The sequence below is a fragment of the Lichenostomus cassidix genome, chromosome Z (assembly GCF_008360975.1).
Source record: "Lichenostomus cassidix isolate B80296 chromosome Z, HeHo_3.0, whole genome shotgun sequence".
Lineage (NCBI taxonomy): Eukaryota > Metazoa > Chordata > Aves > Passeriformes > Meliphagidae > Lichenostomus > Lichenostomus cassidix.
The window spans coordinates 23531581-23556456 of NC_139511.1; the positions used below are offsets into that span (position 1 = coordinate 23531581).

A 24876-nucleotide genomic window follows, 5' to 3' on the forward strand; every position below is an offset into this window, starting at 1 on the left:
ATCCTGCCCCTCTAGTCACCCCAGTGAGGTCTCACCTGGAATGCTGTGTCCAGTTCTGGGCTCCTCAGCACAAGAGAGACATGGAGCTCCTGGTGCAGGTCCAGCAGAGGGTGACAAAGAGGTTTAAGGGACTGCATCTCTCGTATGAGGAAAGGCTGGGCTGGGCCTGCTAAGCCTTGAGAAAACTGAGAGGGGTGCCCACCAATGTCTATGAGTATCTGAAGGGAGGGTGTCAAGAGGATGGATCCAGGCCATTCTCAGTGGTGCCCAGCAATAGAACAAGAGGCAATGGGCAGAAACTGATGCACAGGAAGTTCCACCTGAACATGAGGAAAGATTTCTTTACTGTGCAGGTGACTGAGCATTGGAACAGACTGCCCAGAGAAGTTGTGAAGTCTGGAGATATTCAAGAACTGTCTGGACACAGTCCTGTGCCATGTCCTTTAGGATGACCCTGGTTGAACAGGGATGGATGGACCAGGTGATCCACTGTGGTCCTTTCCAACCTGTGAGCTTTGCTTTCAGCGAGGGCTGAGGTTTATCACAGGTACCTATCAGATGCAGTAAAGCAGCAAGAAAGGAGAATAGATAAGCACAAGGAAAGCAAACAGAAAATCAGGTATTTTCTAATCCTAGCAGTGATGCAAGAACGGCCTTTTACTTTAGAGATCAAAACAACTATCTACAGAGACGCATTCTTAATCCTTTCTCCACATACCCACAAAAAATTCCTCTACCAGGTTCTATCTGCTTTGTCAGTCACTAAAATGCAAACATTGCTCACAAACTCTGAAGGCATTCTTACTCGGACTTATCCTAGAAGGATCTGACTCACTATATACACTTGTTTTCACGAGTACTATCATTATTTCTCAGTACGAAAAATAAGTGTGCTTATGGCAGCCAGAGTACTGTGCTCTTCAGTTGCTCAGCCGTAGAGCCGTTGCACAGTCAAACATCACACAGCACATCGCTAAGTCCTGTGCACGCTGGTCTCCCACTATCACCGGGAAAGCTACACTTTACAGGTGTACCGGCACACGAGCCCCAAGCCTTGCCCAGCAGCACTAAAGGCAAACGAGCAAAGATCACGGCACAGAGGAGGAGGCAGAAACCCAGAGGACGGTTTTTAGCCGAAGACCGACGGCAGGGACCCAGCTGTGCTCTAAGCACGGCCAGCCCGACGCCCGGGTGTCCCGGAGGGTCCGCGGGAAGCACGGCGGAGGGCGGCAGGCGGGTCCCCGGCTGGCACCCGAGGGCAGAGCAGCCGCCAGCCCGGGGCGGAGGCGGTGCGGCGGACGGGGCCCGCTGCCCGGGCGCTCCGGGCGCGATGGCGGGTGGGTGACGGAACAACGCCGGCGCCATCCCCCCGCACCCCGGCGCTTACGTGTAGATGATGGACATGAAGTGCATGAGCCAGAGCACGACGAAGAGGATGAGCCCGAAGATGGCGAGTCCCTCCGAAGCCAGGGCCAGCACCGCCATCCCCGGGGGGCGCGGCGGCCCGTGCAGGAGCCGGCGGCGGAGCGAAGCGGAGCGAGGCGGGGTGTCGGGCGGCCCGAGGGCGGTGGGGCGGCGGTTGCCGCGGGCGGGCTGTGGAGCGGCTCTGGGGGCGCCGCTGCTGCTCCGCACCGGCCTGCGCGCGGCAGCCGCTGGCGCACCGAGAGCCGCCGCCGCCGCCTTTCTGTCAGCGCAGGAGGCGGGGCGGGCGGGCACATCCGTTACCGGCCCGGCCCCCCGCCCGCCGCCGCCGCCGCCGCCGCCTGACCTTGGGTCCGTCCCCCTCGGGCCGCCCGGGGAGGCGCGGGGCCGCGGTGCTGGCGGCAGGCGGGTACGGGTGCTCCCCGCCCGGCCCGGCCGCCGGGGAGGGGTGCGGGCGCGGCGGGGGCGCTGGCTCCGAGGAGTCCAACTTTGCTGTTGGCCGCTGAGGAGACCGCAGCCCCCTGTCCACAGAGGTAGGGAGCGGGGCGGGCGGATGCTGCCGGTGTTGCCGGGCATCTCTGAAGGAGAGACTGCGGGAGCCTGACCTGTTCAGTCTGGAGGAGACTGGGAGGATCTCATTAATGCTTACAAATATCTCCAAGGCGGGTGCCAAGACCAAGGTGCCAGACTCTTTTCAGCGATGCCCAGCGACAGGACAGAGAGCAGTGGCCATAAACTAAATCACAACAAGTTCCCCTCAACGTGAGACGGAACATCTTTACACAGGCAGAGCACTGGAAGAGGCTACCGAAGGAGGTCATGGAGTCTCTGGAGACATTCAAAGCCCACCTGCACGTGTTCCTGGTTCACCTGCGCTGGGTTACCTTGCCTTGGCAGGGAGCTTGGACTGGATGATCTCCAGTGGCACCTTCCAACACTAGCTGTTCTATGCCTCTGAGATCTAGCACAGGGGGGTGATAGAGGGCGGCATGGCCTTTGCTATTTTTCTTCATTGCTTTTGAGTCCGAACACTTTTTTGTTGATGTTGAATGCTGCAGGACAGGATTGCTATTTCTAGCATAGGTGTGCACCTGTGAGTCGCTGGTAGTGCTGACCTCTGTGAGTCAGAGCGGCTGCTCCAAGGACTGGGACAATTCCAGCAGTCATACTGCCATCTGCAGAGCCCAAACAGAGCTAAAGCAACCTGGTGACTACCAGCCTTGGCTATGTTTGGGTTACTGCCCAATTAGTGAAAGAGTCAGTTGCTCATTATTCAGCTGTTCTTGCCTTTATTTCATTACAGTGTTTATAGCAGTTTCTTTTACTGTGATGTGGCCTCTTTTTCGAGGGGGTTCATATGGAGAAACCTCCCAACACTTTTGTTCTCTCTTACAGTTCAGCATTTTAGCTCTGGGGTCAGAAGTGTCAATTTATCTTTTTTTGCTCATTGTGTAATAGGCAAACATGCATTGCATTAACTGTTTTAAATTTAACTCCATTAATCTGGGGTATGCAGTGGGAAGATAAAATTACTTGACCGGCTGTGCCTACATACTGAGCTTGCCAGAAGAAGCACAGCCATGCATAAGAGATTATATTTATCTCTACATGAGAAGGTACACTTTTTCTCAAGACTCTTGACCAATAACACAAGCTGAACATAGCAGTGTATGCATGCTCTCTAATAGTTTCTTTCCTCTACAGCTCTCTCTTATTAATGTAGGTAAAGGAGTACTCATAAATTCTTCTAAGAACTTCAGCTGTGGTTTTGAAAAGTATTCTAGTCACTGCAAAAACTGTAGAAAGAATTGGGTTTAAAGTTAGCACTAGTTGTATATGAGAAGTTAGGATGTGGCAATTTAAAGGCAAGTTATTGTCAAAAAGGAGATCTCACCTGGTGTGGCATTGACCAGATTGAAAGTACAATTTAAAACTAAAAGTGAAAAGCTACTAGTAACTAGTAGGAACAGGTGAGGTATCAGTCCATTCTAGAGCCAATACTGCCTGTGTAGTCTGTTAGTTCCTGGTTGATGTCAGTTTCCACATAAATAAATCATGGGGCAGCAACATGCCTTTTCACTGGCTTCAGTGATTTCTTATTATAACTTCCTTAAAAATAACTTTTCAAGTAAAACAAATTACCTTAATTTTCAAATTCCCCTATTGTGTTTGTATGTCATTTGTAACTGAAAGTGGCAGGTTTTTTCTATTTGTTCCTGCATTTAGAGTCTAATGATCACATTTATACTGATTTAAGATTGCCTGAATGAGCTTTGTAGGCATTTTCTAGCCATGATTTGCATTGCCATGCTCAATGTTGGCACAGCCACAAGACTAGTTGAGTCAGAGAATTATTAGCTGATATATATGAATTGTTGGAATATAGCTGATATAACCCTTACCTGGTTGGGTTGAATCTCTCTTCCAAGGCAGAAACAGCCAATGCCAAAGAGTATCTCTAATTAAAATATGGCAGTACAGGGAATTGAGGAAGATTGAGGACCTGAGTCCAGTAGTCTGTAGAGCAAATAATCACAGTTTATTAAACTGAAGCAGTAAAGCTTATTCTTTGTCCTAGAAGGTGTTTGCCTGAAAGATTAGATTGAGAGGCTGCTCATTGTGCAATAGGTAGGGTTAATGGCTCCATGCAAACAAACTTTGCTGAGGCTTCTTCATAAATAAAATGAATAAACATACTGACTCCTATACTTTAGCAAACCATACTGATTAATGAGCAGTCCTCAAGCAATGTGACATGGGAAAATACCAAGCTAGTGTATATAACTTTGTTTAGAAAAGGATCCACCTTTCTGCCATCCTCTCTGAGATGTCATTCTGCCCTCCATTTCTATGGGAAAAAAGAACTCTCTCATGTTTAAGGTAAAAAGCTGCAGCACTCAACATTCAAGTTGATGTCTGGTTTAAAACCAGAAGCTTCAATATACTTTCAGGATTGTAATGGAGGAAAATCAGGCATGTTAAGGCCTTTGACCTGAGCAGCTTCTCTAGTCAAACCTACTGCCACGTAGGTTCTTTAAGCAGGTGTATTAAGGTTAGCAGGGGAGCAAAGAGTAAAGGTTCCCTGAAGGATGGGGCCACCTGGAGTTGTGACAGTTCAGTGGTAGAGGACGTACCCTTGGTCTCCCGTCTGTTCATGTGGAGTGCAACAATTCACAGAGAGCAGTGTTCTTCAGGTAGTGCTAATCTGCCTCCTCAAAGGTGCCTCGGTATGCCTTGGGGCATGATGCACCCTGGTGTTTTAATCAGGTGCTTGGGACTTCATGCTAATATGTACTATGTTCAAATTAAAAACAAAACTAGCCCTCTCATGTGCTATAAAGCTGCTGCTCTTGGTTCATTCATCATTTTGCCAAACTATTGATTAATTTTAACAGTGTTTGAGTGTATTTAGTTGCAGACTGAAAAAAAAACTAACTAAATAGAAATCTCCTTCATAAAGGTGCTAAGTGTCCTAGATGTCACTTGTTCCAACAGCAAAAATGATGCAATATAAACACTCATGTAATTTTGAACTGATAAAAAGGGATAAATATAATTAGATAGTTAACAAAGGAACAGTAGTGGGTTAACCTGTAGTGATACTGGTGGAAACCAAAACCGTAAAAGTTTCTCTTCCTTGTATATTTGTGAAAGCTTTTAACCGCTATACAAACCTCCTAGTTTTCTTCTCAACCATCAGTTTCTGTTGAAAACCATTGCTTACATAGGCTTTGGAGAGATAAAACTGATCTAGGTCTCCAGCTTCAGATGACAAGACAATTTGTCACTTGGATTACAGTCAAAATTGTATTTAAAATCTGATGAAAGGCTACTTCAGAATTTGTGTTAGTGTTTCCAAATATATATTCTCCAGTTCACTTTACTATTACTGTTTCTGTTCAGAGCAATATCATTGAGGTTCTGGGTAAATAGAAGGCAAGGACAAATGAGCTTTCTCTTACTTATGTGCCTTTTTTCTTTATGAAAACATAAAAATAAGGGGACAGACAGTGGAAGTCTTCTCTTTGTTTAATGATTAGGTCCATTAAGGCATCTGCTGCTTTTTAAAATACCTTATTATAAAGGGAAAATGCATTAGTAAGAATTATGTGTCTTTGAAACATGGTTTTAGTAATTTAAACTCTGAAATATCTTTCCTCTTTTGTCAAAATCCTCTTTTGTTCCTTTTTTGAAAATTAAATCAATGAAATGTGTGTATTACAGCTCTGCATGTTTGTTGTTATATAAATACTCTGTACTGCATTTTCCTCTTATCTAAATGTTTAGACTATAAAAAAAAATGCAAGTTATTAGTTGGAGTTGATACAGAAATCTACGTAATTGTTCCCTGCTTGTTAGTCTTCACACCTAAGTGAGTTCATAACTTTATTTAAAGTCCTAGAGCCCTTGTAAATACAGAAGTCTGTCTAGTCGGCACAAGAGAGACCAAAAAGAGACAATTCTGCCAGTATCTTCTCTACCTGGCAGTAATAAGCTATCTGATCAGTATATGTGAAGTGGCCCTTGAGGTTTAACAAGTGTAGTTCTAGGCTAGCCACAACACAGTCTTTCTCTTGTCTGGCACTGTGTCTCAACAAATTGAACACCAGAAAAATTAGACACCAGAACTCTTATGCCCAAGGATTGAAAAAGTTAAAGCTGCAGGTTGCAGTGAAACCTCAGAGTACAAATCTGAGAGGAGTAAAGCCTCAGTGATTTTGATCTTCAGAAATCATTTTCTGAGAGAACATGAAAGCAGTTTTTAAAAAAAATCTCAAACAATAATGTTTCAGGTACATGTATTTTTCTTGATAAATTGATGCAGGTCTACACTAACCTCCAAATGTTGCTGTTGGAAACAGTTACACTTATGCACTCCGCGCTGAGTTGTGGAATACCTGGAGAATAATTATGTTTAGAAAACCAAGGTAATTAATGCCAGAGTCACAGAATAGTTGAATTTGGAATACACCTTTGGAGATCATTTATTCCAACTCACTGCTTGAATAGGGTCATCTAGAGTAGTTTGCTGAGTTTGGAGTCAGTCTCCATCTTCATTACTCCCCCGACCAGGTATTTGTGCATATTGGTAACATTCCCCCAAGCCTTCTGCAGGCTGAACAATCCCATCTCTTTTGTTACTGCTTATATGTCAGATGCTCCAGTTTCTGTCATCTTTGTTACCCTCAGATGGTCTATTTTCATGCTAATACATGTCGTGGCAATGCACATAACAATGAAAGCCAGGATGACATTGGCCTTCTTTGTCTAAAGGGCACATTGCTGCTTGTGGTCAACTTCGTGTCCACCAGCACCCCTAGGTCCTTCTCTGCAAAGCTGTCTTTCAGACAGTTTTCCCTCAGTGTATAGTGCTGCCTTGGGTTGTTCCTCCCAAGATGTGGGGCTTGGAATGTTCTTTTTTGAATTTCATGTAGTTCTTTTCAGCCCATCTCTCCAGACCATCAAAATCCCTCTGAATTGCAATCCACTCACTTATGTTACCAGCCACACCCCCCAGTTTTGTATCATTTGCAAACTTTCCGAGAGTTCAAAAGCACTAGCCCCAACCTGCAGCTGGACTTCTTGCCACTGATCACAAGGCTTGGAGCCTGGCTCTTCAAGCCAGCTTTCAGTTTGCTTCACCATACCCTTATCTGGTTTGTTGCTTGTCATTTTATCTATGAAGATATTAGGGGAGACAGTGGTAAAAGCCTTCCTGAAGTTCAGATTCACAGTTTCCAGTTACCACTCCTTATTCACCAAACCAGCCACCTGGTCACAGAAGGCTACATAGAAGGTTGGTTCCCACTGCGTAAGTCCATGCCGACTACTTCCAGTCATTTTCTTATTCTTTCTTTCTTTAGAAATGGTTTCCAGGACAGTTGGTCCATCACCTTCCCAGGGATTGAGGTGAGGCTAATCAGCCCATGGTTTTCTGACTGTAAGTTGTTGCTCTTCTGGAAAACAGGAGGGACATTTGCTTTCTCCCAGTCCTCAGGAACCTCCCATGTCCTGCTGAGCTGTCAAAGACAATCAGAAGAGGCAGCTGCCTCAGCACTTGTGTGCATCCATCAGATCGAATGGTCTCCGATGTGTCCAGTGCCATTCAATGTTCCCTAACCTGATCCTCCTCCACTGAAGGTAGGCACTGAGTAATTCTCCATGTCCTTTGTCACCAGCTATCCTCCTTGCTTAAGCAGTGCTCCTACATTTTCTATGATCTTCCTTTTACTACGGGGTACTTCAGCGTCCTTCACATTCTTCTGCAGATTCAGCTCCAGATGGACTGTGGCTTTCCCTGTGTGCTCAGAAAGTGTGTTTGTATTTTTCCTGAGTTGCATGTCCTGTTCTCATCTCTTGTAATATTCCGTTTAATACCTGGTTTTGATAAGGAGACCTTGCTTATTCGTGCAGGCCTTTTTAACCTTTCTCCTTTATACGCTCTGAGTATCTTCCATTTCTTTACTGCTTTTTCCTGACTCTCCTTTAAAGTTCTTACTTCATTTTGGTATCCACATTTTATATGGGTTTGTTCTCCAAGGCCCTCCTCCAGATGTTTGCTCTGTTAGGTACTCCAGAGTTTCTTTTCTTCATTTCCAGTTATCAATGAGCAAGAACAATGGGACTTTGTGTAAGTAAGGATTAACTGGTCATTTTTTTTGTTTTCATCTTCTCACTTTTTATTCCTTCACCTCCTCTTGCCTTTATTTTTATTTTGAAATTTTCAGAAAAAGGATTATCCTTCTAAGGTGAAAAGATGTTATTTTTCAATATACAGACTGTCACAAAGTTTTCATATCTACACACCACTGGTTTATTTTTTTTAAAATGTCCTATAAATGAATTACATGCTCCTTCTGGAGCATATCACGCTATCCTCACGTCCTAGAAGACAAAACCATCTGGCCACAGTATTTTGATTATTGTGAAGCTACAGGCTAAGGAGGATGGCCAGGAATCTCTCCATGTGGTGGTATGAGAAAAAGAGGGTGGTGATCAGGAGTGAGAGCATCTGATTGCAACAGTGGAAAAAGTATGGTATTTTTTCTCATCTGAAGTGCAAAAGGAAACAGTATATCTATCTATATCATCTATTTCTATGTCTATATGTATATGTATATCTATATGTATATGTATATCTATATGTATATCTATATGTATATGTATATCTATATGTATATCTATATGTATATCTATATCTATATCATCTATATGTATATCTATATCTATATATCATCTATATCTATATCTATATCTATATCTATATCTATCTATATCTATATCTATATCTATATCTATATCTATATAATCTATATCTATATCTATATATCATCTATATCTATATCTATATCTATGTATATCTATATCTGTATCTATTTCACAGAATCAGCTAGGTTGGAAAAGACCTTTGAGATCACCGAGTCCAACCTCTGACCCACCACCATTTTGTGAACTAAACCATGGCACTGAGTGCCACATCAAGTCTTTTCTTAAACACCTCTAGGTATGGTGAGTCCACCACTTCCCCGGGCAGCCTATTCCAATGCCCAACCACTCTTTCTGTGAAGAACTTGTTCCTAATGTCCAGCCTAAACCTCTTCTGACACAGCTTAAGGCACTGTGTCCTATTGTTCTATTGCTGGTTGCCGAGGACACTGACTCCACTTGGCTGCACCCTCCTTTCAGGTGGCTGTAGAGAATGACAAGGTCTCCCCAGAGCTTCCTTTTCTCCAGGCTAAGCATCCCAGCTCCTTCACCCTCTTCTTACAGGACTTGTGTTCCAGACCCTTCAGCAGCCTTGTTCCCCATCTAAAGAATATATCTATATCTATCTATATCTATCTGTATCTATATCTATATCTATATCTATATCTATATCTATATCTATATCTATATCATCTATATCTATATCTATATCTATATCTATATCATCTATATCTATATCTATATCTATATATCTATCTCTCTATGTATGTATGTATGTATCTATCTATCTATCTATCTATCTATATATATTTGTAGGCTCAGCATTGTTTGGGGTTGTTTTAAACCTCTAAGTCCTCTCACTTTTGGGGCTAGCTTTGCTTCAAAAATAATCTCTCTGTTCTGATGTTTTGAAAGTCACCTCTCTAACAAATATTAAGCAAACAGCTTCCTTTTAAGAACTAACTCTGTTTACAGGTATTATTACCAAAAATCAGTAAAATAAGGCTTCTTAACACTAATTTAGCATTAAGAAGCAGGCGTTCATTATTATGGCACTGGGCGCACAGGAGATAGCTCCACCAAAATGGTGCATGTTGAGTATAGAAAAGCTCCTGCTTTTATACTGTGTATAATATTCATTCATTTTCCTGGGATAAGCATACATGTGATAATTTTTTCCTTGCAATTATTGTTATTAAATATTCTTCCCCCTTTTCACATGCATCCTTCTTTCCCAAGGTTCCCTCTGGTGGTCAGAAACTCCAAAGTTATAGCTGACTGCTGGATAAAGTGGTGTTACTTCCCATATATGGAAGTAACTTCATTATTTTGCGCTTCTTCTTGGTAAGTGTTTAACATGATCCTACAGAATAAGCATTGTGTGGTTCCATAAGATACTGGTTTTGCAGCGTAAGCATTGTATTTTTCCACCAGCTGAGCAAATAGTTCTTCATCTGACAGCAGTATGTACATGGAATTTCACATGCTGAGCAGAATAGATATCAAAACATAATTGTTGTTTTTAACCAAAAAACACTTTACAGAAATATTGAGTACAAGCATAGAGAGCAAAGAAGAAGGTCATTCGGTTTTACATTTTTATCTGTTTAGGTAATGTTTTTGTTTTGCATTTTTCATTAATAGTTTTGAGAATAAACTCAAGTTTATTTCACAAGTATTTTAAAAAATACTTACTGTTAATTGTCCAGTTGGATACACTGTACACATGGACTTTTCACTTGGACTATAATTTACTCTTTTATTAATGGAATTTAATCAGCCATTGACATCACCTCATAATGGCCAATGTCTTCTATGGGTACTTCAGTTTCATAAAGATAAGGGAAAAAAATCGGGCAAAATTGCAAATTGATTAGATAGCTACATATTTCATGGTTTTCAGAAGAGTAAGCACTCATTCTACAGGAAAGTTTCTGAATTTTCATCAATGCAAGCCTTCTTGTGCAAGTGGCTTGTGGAGTGCAAGTTAAAAGTATACTACCATTAGAAACATGCAGTCAAGTTTCTTTTTCCGCCTGCTAGACCCAAGCAGACACTCAGGGTTCTTTGCATCTCTTAACCCTTTTCACTGTGAAACTGTTGCATTCTTGTTAACCCAAGCAAGGATAGCCAAGAGTGTATTCCAAAGTCTTAGTGGATTCAATGAAGGGCAAGTTGTTTGGGGACTGAGGAACCAAAGGTATTCAGAAAGGGCTTGAACTGGGGGAAAGTATTTGCTCTGGGGGCAACAGAACAGAAATTGTGGTCAGGAAGCCCCCTTGGGCTACAGGATCAAAAACATGAATGTTTTTGTTAGCCAAGAGTAAGAGCCAAAATGGGTGAAATCAAGGGAACAGAGTCTAGCCACAGAAGTGAGCTAAGTAGTGATGTTTCATGACTGAATGGGACTCTAGATTTAAAAGTAATGTTTGATGCTTCCAAGAACAAGTATTTGATGCTCCAAGAATACATGTAGATACAAATAATACATTTAAATATATCTATAGATACTGACATTGAAGAAACTCACTGGCCCCAACACTGGACACCCGCAGTACAAAAATGGTGGCTAGAGTGCTAGGTGGTTCCTGAGCTCAGTAGAAGCAGATCCTGGAGCATCTGGAAAGCTCACAGTCCTTTCTTGCTCCTACAGCCATGAGAGCCTGGAAGCAAAACCGCCTTGGCCAGATAGGCGAGCAAAATCGTAAAGATGTTTTGCTCATTACTTATCAAAGCTTAGAGGGTGGAGAGAATAAGTGCTTCAGAAAGATATCTGTCTCAGAAATCAGGCTCAGCCCTGCCTTGAGGCAGAGCGCCTGGCAATTTCTGAAGTCCACGTTAATGCGCTGACTCCAAGATAACTCATGGGATTGAATATAGTCCAAGATGTCTCACAGGGTTTCCTACTCATGTCTCAAGGGCTGGAATTACAGCACACACCATTAGCTTCATCAGAGGCATCCCTAAGGAATGCCTCTTTCCCAAGTGGCTGAGAAGATATGAGTTGTATTGGAATCTTTCACAATCACTACAGAATTGTCAGGCATCCAGGAATCACTATGCACTCCCATATGGAATGCTGGGATCTCCTTTCTGATATCTGTGAGTATTTCCATGCTGTTTCTCACAGTATGAGTGGAGGTACAGACTGAAGATGGACAGAAAGCTTATGTGTAAGTAGCCAGAATGCACTGAGACATCTGTTCTAGCCATGTGCCTGTTTCTCATCACACAGAGTCACATATTCATGGCACTGATTCAAAGGGACAACTTGACTTATTCAATTTCTACCTGGGTGCTGCTGAAAGAACCTGAGGTCACTGTAACTTAAAAGATGAAAATACAGAGCTAAAATTGTTAAGGGGAAAATTTGCCTGGTATTTTAAGAATACTCTTTTAAGAAGCTATTTTAGTGGCTATTCTTGAAGTATTTTAGAGAGAGTTGTCTCTCAATTGTTGTTAACACAATGTTTCAATCAGATATGAATGATTCCAGAGTTGCTCATTTAGCTGTTATTGCAGTTTCTCCATTTTACCACAATGCCACTTACCCCAGTTCCTTTATTTTGTGAAACTAAGCTCAACAATAGAGGTCACAGGAACATGATAAGAGCTGCTGTGCACATGTATTTCATAACCACATTGAGCAAGTTTTCCCAGCTCTTTCTTGGGACCACCTCTTATTTACTATGTCTAATACAGGTACCCATCCTGCAAATGCAGTACCTGCATTTCTTTAAAGGAGATGCAAATGACAGGTCCCTGTACCTAAGAAACTCTGCTGGTCCAAGTTGTGTAATGTGTTTATAGCATAGTCCAGACCTGCTATTTCAAACAGAGAAATGTTTTTTTCCAGAACAAAAGAAGGGTTTTGCTCAGGACTTGCAGTAGCAGAGCCATTTTCACAGTTGTGTGCTGAAGTAGGCAACACTAGCAGGTCATGACTTCAGCAGCTACTCCTGCACAGCTGGGAGGTGCACAGGGTGTGGTGAACCGAGACTACCTGAAACAGTGGGGGGTTCTGCATGCAGAGGGTTTCCAATTGGTGCCTTGGATGTTCCTTACCCAGCGCAGGGTAGCACAGGGATCATCTATTCTGACCTATGCCCCCTTTCCACAGCAGTTACAGACTCTGACTTTGTACAGGTACATGCATCTGGTTAGAAACAGTGAGGATGACCTGAGATGTCTGAGCTGCCAAGTTTCCTATGTTGCTGGTAATTTATATTTCTGCTGTGGTTATTTGATTACCACAAATGCTGCTTTCAAAATGAAGCAGCTGTTAAGTGGCTCAGAAGACTAATATACATTGGGTCTAGACAGGCATGGTTTGAAACCTGAGTTTTTAGTTTCTCTATAGATAACCAATGTAACTGATGCTATCTGAGTTTCTCTTTCTAAAAGCATTCAGTATTTCCATAGCATTTGCCTGTTCTTTGCAAATGAAAGATCCTTAGTTGTGTCGTTACATCATCCTTGACAGCACTTACTCCTTAAGGATGTGGGGAAAACTGCTGAGGAAATTATCAAGTTTCAGTTACCATTTAAGCCCATTACAAAAGCACCACAGTTTAATCTTCCTCTAATTTTTTTTTGCAAAGGAATAGCCTTATAATTAGGCACACAACAGGTGAGAGAGAAGGCTGAACTTCGATTTTTTACAACAGAGTCAGCTCTGAAAAAAGAACTCTATTTTTTAAATAGTGAATTAACAAAATTCTATGTACATTTTCCTTTCTCTAAGCAGAACTTGTTTTAGTTTGTTGTAAATACTAAGTTGTTAGGTGTTGTGTGAACTGATTTCATGCTGGAGACTGCTCAATAGCAGAAGAGATGGGGGGTTACTAGAGCTCTTAGCAATATGGTCTTTTCAGGTAGTGACTTCTGCTTTATCCAGGAGTTCTCTTCACAGTTTGGTTTTGCTGTTGACCCAGAGAGTGACTGCTATGTAAAGATGCACAGATAGGAATGAGTGTGACTGGGTATGGATGAATGTCCAAAAGGATGCCCCTGAAACGGAATATCGACTCACCTGCTTCTGGAATCGACTGCCCTTAGCAACAACCCGTGTCTGTCATCAGGCTTGGAAGAGTAAGAGTTTTGTAAGAGTAGAGTCTTGCCAGGAACAGAAGTAGAAGCAGCTGGTTAGTGTTGTGCTAAGGTTGCTGGTATCAATCTGGACATCAAGGATGAAACAGTGGGAACAGCTGCACGATCCATCAAAATTTCACCTTGTTCAGGAGCATGATCTGTTTCAGATACTGAAAAAAGTGAACAAACAAATGATTGAGTGATTTTCCCCAATTTCATCTAAATTTGAGACCTCAGCCCAGAGTGCGAAAGTGAAAGCCGTGGGGGTTTTTGATTTGTCTGTCTGGCTTGCCTGCAAGCTTTCTGCTTGTCTGTCTGTGCCAAAAATCCCTCTGGTAAAAGAAAACTGCTCTTGAATCAGTCTTATCTTGAGTGCACTAGGAGATGTCATGAAAGCATTGGCACTGTGTCTGGGAGACATAGCTGCTGTGCCCTTTGCCTAAGGACAAAAAGTTCAGTCCTTCACCAGTGAGTCATAACTGGGTGGATCAGCTGTAATACAGGGGACAGGTTCATTCTGCATAGTCGTCATCATGAGCAATTTTTGCATTGCATCACGTATTCCAAACCCGTGGTGTCAGTGTAAGGTGTGACAGTTGATTTTGACAAGTAGGAAGAAAGTGTCTACAAATTACTACATCTACCAAAAGGGCCTATTGCAAGATTGTAATCTTCTCATCCATTTCGTAGTGACTTGTTCTGGTTTTTATTACAGCTAAAGGTTCTTTTCAGGCATGTAATTGTTGTAAGTTTGGATATGCAAAGGCATTATTCTGTTTCTGTGTATCATAACTGTAAAGTCCTGGGCTCATGCAGAAACCAGTAGGCCTTTTGTCTTCAGCTGACTTCATGGCAGTTGAATCAGAAACATTTTATGCATGTCCTCCTAGTAACCTTGCCTTTGCTCCTTCACTCTCTCTCCCTCTCAAGCAAATAGAAATATTACTCAGGCACCAAATGTTTGTGTGTGAGAGAGAGTACAAACATTAGATATTGTTAAATGGGCAATGTTTCTCAGCAGTCTAAAGCCATTTCCTTGCTTGCATATGTGTATGTGTGCACAACATGGCCTCACCTTGCTTTTCATTGGGCTGTGACATTCTTAATGCCATGAGAGAGCAGGCAGCTCACCTTAGAGGCTTGTATCACATGAACAGGTGTGGCTTTGAAAGAAACTCCCAACTGTTTCCAGCAGGAACTTATTCACCACTGAATCTTTTCAAAGTTACCTACTTGTGAGAGCTGATAAACAAACTCACATTGGGCAATAAAGCTATGCATGGCATGAAGTAATCAGCTTTTCCAAAGGCTAAAAGAAAAACTCCTCTGTCTGTTTCAGACATTTACATGGCAACTTATTCTTTGGTTAAAGGGCTCTGTGCCCAAAGAAATTGGTATGTATAGACAGCAGTACTTCTCTCCATCCCTTGGGAATAAGGAGCAGGTGTCAGACTTTTCATGGGGAGCAGACAAATCACACAGGGTTTGAATGCAATCTTTCTGAGAATTTTTAGGGAAATTTATTAACAAGGGATGAGAGCACAAGCCACCAGAGTACTACAGTGGCATGAGTCTACACTTAGATACTTGAAGGCTGTGTTAGCATAAAGGCTCCAGGAAAAGTACTCCCAAATATTCTTCTGTACCTGTTGCCTACAAGTATTCTACCTTGTATGGAGACAGTTAAATATCAAGGCAGTGTGAAAAAGGCGTGACAGACAATGCCAATTAATTGAGGAGTGTTAAATTATGAATACTTCCACAGCATTAATCTAATTCTGGGAACTGCAAAGTAGTTACTCTGCTATGTTTTACCATATTTGTAAATACCCTCTGATTTGAAGGACAGATACCAGCACAGTTTGCTATGTCCTGGGTTAAGGGTTGGATAGGGTTCTATTATATGTTCATATGAGCTATTATGCATTAAATATGTAGTCCATGACAAAGTATTGCTAAAGCAAAAGAGTAAGCAATGTGTCAGCAGCTGTCATAATTGGCATCCCAAAGGTGACTCCATGCTGATGCAATGCACCAACAGTACACAGAATCACAGAATGTGTCAGGTCAGAAGGAACCACAGTGGATAATTAGTTCCAGGCTCCCTGCTCATTCAGGGTCATCCTAAAGCATGTGGCACAATATTGTGTCCAGACAATTCTTGAATATCTCCAGTGAGGGAGACTCCACAACCTCTCTGGGCAATCTGTTCCAGTGCATGATCAGCCACCCTGCAAAGCTCCCCCTCCTATTCCTCATTTGTTCCCATTGCCTCTTGTTCTACTGCTTGGCATCACCTGGAAGGGCCTGGATCCATTCTCTTGACACCCTCCCTTCCAATACGTGATGAGATTAATTGATGAAGTTTCCTCTCAGTTATCTCTTCTCAAGGCTGAACAGGCCCAGCTCAGCCTTTCCTCACAAGAGAGATGCTGCAGTCCCTTAAACAGCTTTGTTGGTCTCTGCAGAGCCCAGTCCAGGAGCTCCCTGTCTCTCTTGTACTGAGGAGCCCAGAACTGGACACAGCATTCTGGGTGAGGTCTGACCAGAGCCGACTAGAGGGGCAGGATCACCTCCCTTGACCTGCTGAATGCTCTTCTGAATGCACCTCAAGTTGCCATTGTTGGTGTCCCAGTATTTAACCCTGACTGCAACAGAAATGTATTCAACTTACCAGCCTAAAGGCTGGCTCAACAATAAAAAAAACCACTTCCTGATATTAAAATAAGTCCATGCTGCATGTCCAAGAAATTACTGAAACTTTCATTGCTTATCCTAGGAATGTTCTGAAGTTTTAAAGAAACCTCAGTGTACCTCCTTTTGCAAAAACTGAAACAGAACAAAACCATATTCTGCTCTCAATAATCACACTGTGATAACTGAAACACACAGTGTTTCACATCTGATCATGCTGAATTAATTTATATTTATCTTTTCCTACTTTACCTATGCTTAAAAGATTGAGTGTTTGCTAACAGATTATTTTCTTGGATACAGTGAATACAAATATTCTTTCTTATACACACTGTTCCTAATTTTTACTCACATATCTGAGGGAAAATCCTTCCCACCACTACAATTTCCAATTAATGCAATTTTAAAATGTGTACTATGATAAAATTGTCAACATTTACTTAGCTACTTACATGCAAAATCTTCTATATTTTTTGTTATAATTTCATTTCACATCTGCTCTAAATATGTTGCCTACTCTGTGGTACTACAAAGATACCAGACTGTTCCTGAAGAAGTTTCTTGTCACATTTTAGCCATGATGCTACAAAGGCAATAAACAAAGATAGCGCAAGAAATAAGCAAATTAAGGTTACAGCTAAAACATTTAGCTTTAATACCATGGAGTATAGAGATGTCATCAGAAATTAGTTTCATAGTCCCTCTACAGCAATGTAACAAATAAAAATACTAGAGTATAAAACACATATTTAAGCACAGTAGCTGAATCAATTTTGCTATGATAATTTTGGCAAATAAGATTGCAAGTAGTTGCCAAGTACTCAGAAATACAAATTATTCAAAAATTACAAAATTATTTTTGTATTTAAGGTACAAAATCACTTTCTAAGACACCACTTAGAAATAATTTAGACTTAAATTAGGGCTCAATTTTAAGTCATACCCTCCTTAAGAAAGTAACCTCTGTGTCCATTTTCACTGGACACGTTACTGGGTTCTTCTTTTTTTTACCAATATAAAAGTAAAGGCAGTTTCAGTGGATGCATTGGTAGACCATGATACTCAGTAGAAATGATCCTCAGCAGCTTTGCAGAGCTTTGTTAATAGCAAAAAATGGTTTCAGGGCATGGGGAATATTAAATATTTGTTCCAACAGTCTTAAGCTGCGTTCTAATTCCGGAGGTTACTGAAGTGTTTTGCAGAATGTTTTCATTGAAAGAGAATCTCTTTGTTATACTTCCTAAGAAAGTTGGTAACATTAGAGTGGTTCCTATCTGCTGGCTCCAATTGACTGAGGCTTCTTTTTCAAGAGACTAACATGGAGAATAGTTTTGTTCAATCATATTTTTTCTTTGTTTAGTATCTAAATACTACAGTTATTTTCTGATATATGTATCTTGAACAGTTTCTCCCTTTAGTCCCAAAGCTTGCTGCACTTCTCTTTTCTAATCTACCCATTTTACTGAATGGGAATCTGTTCTGATAGCCAGCTTTCCCATCGTTGTAATGCACCAGATCTATCTATTGCATAGAGATTCAGAGACACTCTGTATCATCTTTGAAACTACAAAGGAAATGACATGTTAAAAACCCTTTCTGCCTAAGAACTGGGTTCATATTCAGTGGCAAATGGGCACCATGAGAACATGTCAGGGAGGTAATATTGAGAGGTGACACCGATATCAGAAATTCCACACATTTTTTTCTGTGCCATATGTAGATTACTGTCTATGGATTTAACTTTTGGCTTCCATATGCTTTATATCCAGGATGTCCCTGAGCAAAGTAAATGCTCCCTGAATACTCGGTTCATTTTTGTGTGCTATGCACTTCTAATTGAATCTGTGAATCTGTAATTCTCATTTTCATGAATGTCATCCCTTCATACATGGGTGTAAGAAAAAAGTGCCTATCTGACTTCAAAGGGTCCTCCTGTGCCCTGTACCCTGGCTGTGCTGCCCCTCATGTGTGGTGGATACCCTACTCTGAATTTGCTCCTCTTTCTCTCCCTTCAGAAAATCACTCCCATTCCACAGCTGAAGGAGATCAGTTCCTGGAGAAATGGAATGAAATGAGCTTGAAGTAAGAGGGAAGGTGATGCCCACTTTAAAACATGAGACTGAGTACTCCAAAAGTCTGTAAGAGACTTGGCATATTTGTTTGCTGTCTTTGATGCTAATACCTTTAACAGTGATATAAGAATGAGGAACCAGGTTTTCAAAGAACTATCTTGATCTTCAAAGGCTGGAGGACCTCAGTGACCCTGCTGTCCAAGCACTTCTCTTGCTGCCAATGCTCACTTTTAGAACATTACATGTTCATTTACTGACACAGTACATAGACTCCTGTGCTCTCACTACTCGCTATAGCTTGATGCTAAAATTTCCGGCAGTCCAGTTGCTTTGTGTTGTGTTTGTGTTCAATAGCCAAGAGCCTACACTGCCTAAACTTTTTTGTATGAGTAATTTCTTCATTTCAGTTCAACTTCGTCTCTCTTGCTTCCTATTTGAGATTCCTTTGCAAGCCTTTGACTTCTAAAGAGAGATAGTTAAGGCACTCCAGCCTTAGTGATACAAATGACAGTAAAATGAAGTACATGGTAAATCATACTTAAAATACAGGTTTGAGTCTGTCTGCTGTAGATGTAGGCCAGGCAAAAAGAAGCTCATTGGAGCTGTAAATTCACCAGATACTTAGTCCTGAAGGACTAGCTGAAGTCCAGAAAACCATCTGGCATGTTTCTATATGCTTCTCAGCACATGCATCTTGTTCCAGCTGCTTCAGCATCCCAGCCTTAATCTGCTGCAAGGTAGGGTTTCTAAGGAGGTCTGTGGCTCAGAGATTTGTCTATTGAAGTGCCTGCATGGAAAAGAATTCTCTCCTGGATAGATACAAGAGTTTTCCTTTTATTATCACTTTTGCTTTAAATCTGCTGTAAAGGAGAAAAGATCTCATGTAGCTGAGAAGAGAAGAGGGATCCCATAACACAAAAGAGGATGAAATTAAATTGTGGTAAAGCAAAACAAAAAGCAGAGGTTATTATTTAAAAAACCCAAACCAAATTAATAAAAAACCCAACATTTTTAGTTCAGCCTGGGTCAGCAACAGAAAAAGTGGATCAAGTCAGAGAGGTGCGGAGCTTTGTAAACATTGACAGTCAGCAGAATATGTTCTGAGAATGTAGTTCAGAAAAACAGGTGGCAGGAGTGTTTGGAAACATACCCATGTGCTGTGCAGTTTTGGGGCACACTGCCCATGTGTGTGTGTGGCTCACAATAAGCACTGTGTGTGCAGCTTACCAAACAGAGACATCCTGATCATGTTTTGCAAGTTGGATTTCTCACTGAAATGAATTAGCGGGCTGCTGGCACAGCAATGTGCAGGAATGTTTGGTCCACAGAATAACACATTTCTGCTGATATGTAATGAAGTGCAGCATTAGAAATCATTGCTAGCTAAGAACTTTACTGAGAGTATCTGCAGCATACACTTGTGTATCTCTAGTGGCTGTGATTACGATGCACACAGTGCCAACCATGCCATCAGCAATACACTGGGCAGAAAATAAACCTCTTCCTCATTTCCAAAGGAAGGTTCAACATGTTTTTCCAACTTTTTGTTCCAACTTATATCCACTTATGTAGCTTTTTCATTCTTTATTCTATATTTTTTAGGGATGGGAGACTTAGAAAAGCCTCCTATTTTGCCCAACAGACAGGACTAAAATATTTGCAGCCAATTCAGAGAGCAGTAGGTTGCTGTTTCGATTCATGTTTTCAGGGCAGTGGTTTCCTGTCACCACGTTCATGCTTGCTGTCACCACACAGAAACTTTTCCCCATTACAAATACTAACCACAAGACCTAGAATTATGTGGTCTCTGTGTCTTTAGTCACACTTTTAATGATTTTTAGAAACTTTTCAAATTTTTTCCCAGTCTTACTTTTCCACTCCGTGCTAAGTACCCCCAGCAGATGGTCAGTGATATTCTAGTGCTAACAATCCATTGCCTTCCCCTTCTATATAGACAGTAGATTTCTAAAAAACCTTTTTAAAAGTAAAATGATCATATTTATGCAACACGTTTTGGAATCCTAGCTCTTAGAATAAAAGCTTATTTGAATCACTGTCAGATCATATGAATTTAAATTGTGTGAAATTTGGTACTGATTAATCAAAACCTGACCACATTGATTTGAAGTTTATGGCCAGTGAGACCATGCATTTTGATTCCAATCAGATTAAATTCCTTGGATCTAGCAGAGGGGAGAGGGAGCTGGGAAAATGCTATTCATAAGCAGTTTAACTCAGTACTTGGGAAAAATTAAATGACAACTGTTTGCTGATGGACATGAGCAAAACTTTGACACAAGATGTTGTGACTAAGATTTTAATTTTTCTCTATTATTTTACATTTATTTGCTTTATTTGGTATTGGATTTGGTTGTAGGCAGAGGCCTAGCATTCCTAGAGCTCCATAGCTTGATAGACAGTTTAGAAAATGAAAACCTTTCTGCGTGTATGCAAAAAGCAATCTCAACTTGAGAATAATATATGATACCATTCATGCCAACAGTCAAGCATCGTCAGTGCTGTAATTACACAGCAGTTACACAGGTGTTAGAGAATTTCAGTTTTAGAAGGTAGTGCGTTCTGTGCTCTTTTATTTTGCCGAGTGCCTTCAGCCCACATTACTGTCTCCATGGCATTTTGATGAGTCCAAGTGCCAATAGGATCTTTCTATCCACTCCTTGCTTGTATAAGGGTGTATGAACATGCAGAGACTTGCTTTGCTAATTGCACAGGTGAAGCAACCATGTCCCATTTCCTGTTACCAAGTGTATTGCTATCTATAGAACTCAGCACTTTATAAATATTGCTACAGCTTCTTATCAGAACTACATCAGCCACAGTATTTCATAACTGTTCCATACGAAAGTGTTCCCAGGTACCAGGGTGTGTTCAAGAAGGCCTGGGAAGAATACTGCCCAAGCCCAAGTTAAGCAACAGCAAACACACGAATAGGCTTCTCTTCCTTCACTTGCACAACAAACCCTCCTCTTGTGTGCATTTTCCATGTGATGAGAAATGATCCTGAAGAGCCATGAGCAGATATTGCTGCAGTACTGGCCTTCACTGGAAATCCTGCCAGAAGTGTCTCAGTACGGTTTTCATGTGCTTGGTCTCTTTTGTCCTGAAGTGACTGCTGTACTGGGTGAGGAGACAGTTAAAAGCACACCTGGATTTTACCTGTGACTTTTTTCCCTCTGCTCTTCTTTTCCTAAATCTTAGCATTAGCTGTTCCCTTTTTTATCCCTTTTCAGCCTGCAAGCTGTTTACAAAAAATAATTTATTCTCACAATGGTTCAGTGAGGCAAGTAGATACAGTTATCACTGTTTTGCTGAAAGGAGAATTGTATTGCAAAGTTCAGTGGACTGCTTAAGGTGATGTGACAATTAAGGTTTTATTTTTGTTTACAGTTTTTTGCACAATTCAGAGAAAGTAATCTCAAAAGCATTAATGTACTTCACCCAGATGTAAATGAGATCATTGACCCCACACTAAATTACTTTTCTTCATGTCAGCCACTGAGATCAGCAGATGGTTAAATTTCACTTAGCAGTCCAGCTAACTCCCTCCAGAACCAGTACCATCATCCTTGTCTGTGACAGCTGCACTCAACAGCAACACTCTGCAAAAGATTTACTGTAAATCACCTTGAAAGCAAGCTCATGCTATAAGTGCAAAGTCTTCAATCAGTAATCTTTCACTCAGTGTAAACCTGTCTTCTATCATTCCTTTTACCCTGGTGATGGACTTCTAGAGTCACCTGGCACTGAGCAGAAGGAGCACCTGCACAGCGATTTGGCTTGGAGTTAATGACAGCAACTTCACTCTTCTCACAGATGCTTTACTCCCCTTGTAGCAACATGACCCAGCCATCCAACATAGGAATAAATCCCCAAATCCTTGAGCTTTTGCGCTCCTAATTTCACCTTTGCATCTCATCAGCAATAGAGTAGGGTAGAACTGCAATGTCTTGCCTTAAGTTCTGGCAAAAAACCGCTAACATGCCAAGCCATCAGCCACGAACTCCAGCATGAGGTCCCACGTGCTAGCTAAAGTATCAAAATACATTTGCCAAATACATTCCTCTCAGAAGTTCATTGAAGTGCTGCTTTAAAAGACACAGTAGATGGAATATTTTTTAAGCCCATCAAAACTGAGAACTTCCAGAAAGACAAAAACTAAATAATTCCCCAGAATTTAGCAACCAGTTTCTGCTAGAAAATTGTCATGATTCTGCTAGAAAAGTAGCATAGTTTCCTTTAATCCTGGCAGGATTAATCCAGGAATGTTAAAAGAACAAACTCAGCAGAAGGAACAGTGGTTTCAAGTTTTCATATTATAATTAATGCTTCATAAAATTCTAGGTTACAACTGTGTAGTGTTAATAAATAAACTGTACAAAAATAGCAAGTTGTCTTTGAGTTGTCTTTGTGATTTTCCTTTCTTTAGTTTAATAGAAGGATTCAGTCCATGGTGCTCTTTGTTCATTTATGTGTGTGTTTTTATTAATACAATATATTTCAAGTGACATTTGTCCTTGTCTATTAACAAGTTATGATATATTGGTTTTGGTACATCAGGGACAACATTCCCTTATTCTGTAACAATTTTAGTATGAATTAAAACTAAATTCAATTTTAACAATTTTAGTATGAATTAAAACAATTTTAGTATGAATTAAAACCCTGCCAGCAAACAGAGCCTCAGGAAACTTTGCCCCAACCTTCATTTCTTTGAGGCAAAAATATATACTCCTAATGTGGCAATAAAGGAGCAGAAGCTAGTGTAATATACATAGGTGGCATCCCTAGCACTCAAAAGCCCAAGAAATACCTTACATTGCAAGGGAAATCCTGGAGTGTAGCCAGGCCCAGTTTCTTCATGCTGTGGCCAAAGTGAAGAAAGCACTGCTGCCTCTTGGTTTGACATGTGTTTTGTGTGTTGCTTGCAATTTACCCAGTCAAGTAAATTTTGCCCTTAATATGGCAGTTTCAATGCCTGGAGCTATCATAAGTGTTCTATGTACTTTCAGCTGAATTTTACCCTATATGGACTGATGGGACCAACATGCTAAAAATGTATCATTTGTTTCTCGTGGTGTACAGATTTATTTTTAAAAGACTACAGTTTCTTCCATCCTGTGTCCTACTAAAGCTCTCTTTGTTCTGTCTCATCTAGGCCACATAAACAGCTTGCAGCTGCTCTTTTAAAGTGGCTTTGCTTAATTTTCTGAATCTTTCCGTTCTCAATTACTAGCAGCAGAGTCAGAGGTTCCTGTGGAAACAATGGGGAAAATAACGAAAAACTTATTGAAGAGCTGCCTGAGCCCAAGCTTTTAGGGAAGCTTCATGCTTGTATCCTGATTGTTCAAGGGTCTTTGCTTGAAGTGACCATGTACACTGCTACAGAACAAGTAAATGACAGCAGACTAACTTTGGGGATAAGAATTATAATCAAGACTACACATTTTTGTCAAGTATCATCAAACAACTTAAGGAAAGTGGTTATAATGTATTTTTTTTGCCATTATCCTGTGTGTCATAGACTCATAAAATGATGAGGGTTGGAAGGGACCTTGAAGTTCCTGGGACTACTTGTTATTCTAAGACAAGCATGTTTTCATAATTTCCATAGCAACACCCATTATGAGATGGAGCTATTCAGCTCATTCATTATTGCTGTTGATTTTACACAAAAAGCTGCTTTTGAAACTAAGTTAAGAAAAAATTAACAGTCTATAGCTCAGATTTCTCTGCTCCTCATGTGATAAATACTATTGAGATTTGGCAATGTGACCTATTCCTTCCTGCCATTACACTATTCTGTCAGAACATTAAAAAAAATAAGAAATTTACCCAATTATGTTTTCCCCTATAAATAATCTTAGCAATGGCATCTTCATTTTTTGCTGCTACAAGGACTTGGGCAGGAGGACCTATGCCAGCTCTAAATCTTAAGATCACTGCCAGGTCTATGTCCTGTGAATAAATTTAGGCTTAGGATCCTTTAGTTCTGTCTCCTTTCCTGAATAAATTTGCGTGTTCCTGTTCTGCATCAGCATTGGCTCAAACTCAAATGGGGGCTGGCTCAATGCAGACTCTTGTAAATGTGAGTTCATGAATGCTGGATTTCCACTTCATCTGCACAAGTAAACCTGGGGCACAACACCTGTGACTGAGGAGTACCCAGGTACTGCAGCTGCCAGATTGGAGGTGTCTTGGTCATCCATGGCTTATGTCAGGTTTATGTCATGGGCCTGGGCAAGGTTCCAGCGTTACAGTGGCATCAGCTGACTGTGCAGTGCGTGGTGTGCTTAATCCTTACCCCAGAGCTTACCCCAAGCTCTGTAGTATTCAGACTTTTATCTACAGATCAACTCAGGATAAGAATGGT

At 41.2% G+C, this 24876-nt stretch overlaps 1 protein-coding gene across 1 annotated transcript in view; it reads right to left on the bottom strand.

Moving 5' to 3' along the window:
- Nucleotides 1-2293, bottom strand: part of UGCG (UDP-glucose ceramide glucosyltransferase) — a 35467-nt gene extending 33174 nt beyond the window's left edge. The window contains exon 1 of the mRNA XM_085043594.1: nt 1388-2293. Coding sequence (XP_084899720.1) covers nt 1388-1998 — 611 coding nt within the window. The 5' untranslated portion in view covers nt 1999-2293. The remainder of the gene's footprint in view (nt 1-1387) is intronic.
- Nucleotides 2294-24876: the final 22583 nt, after the last annotated feature.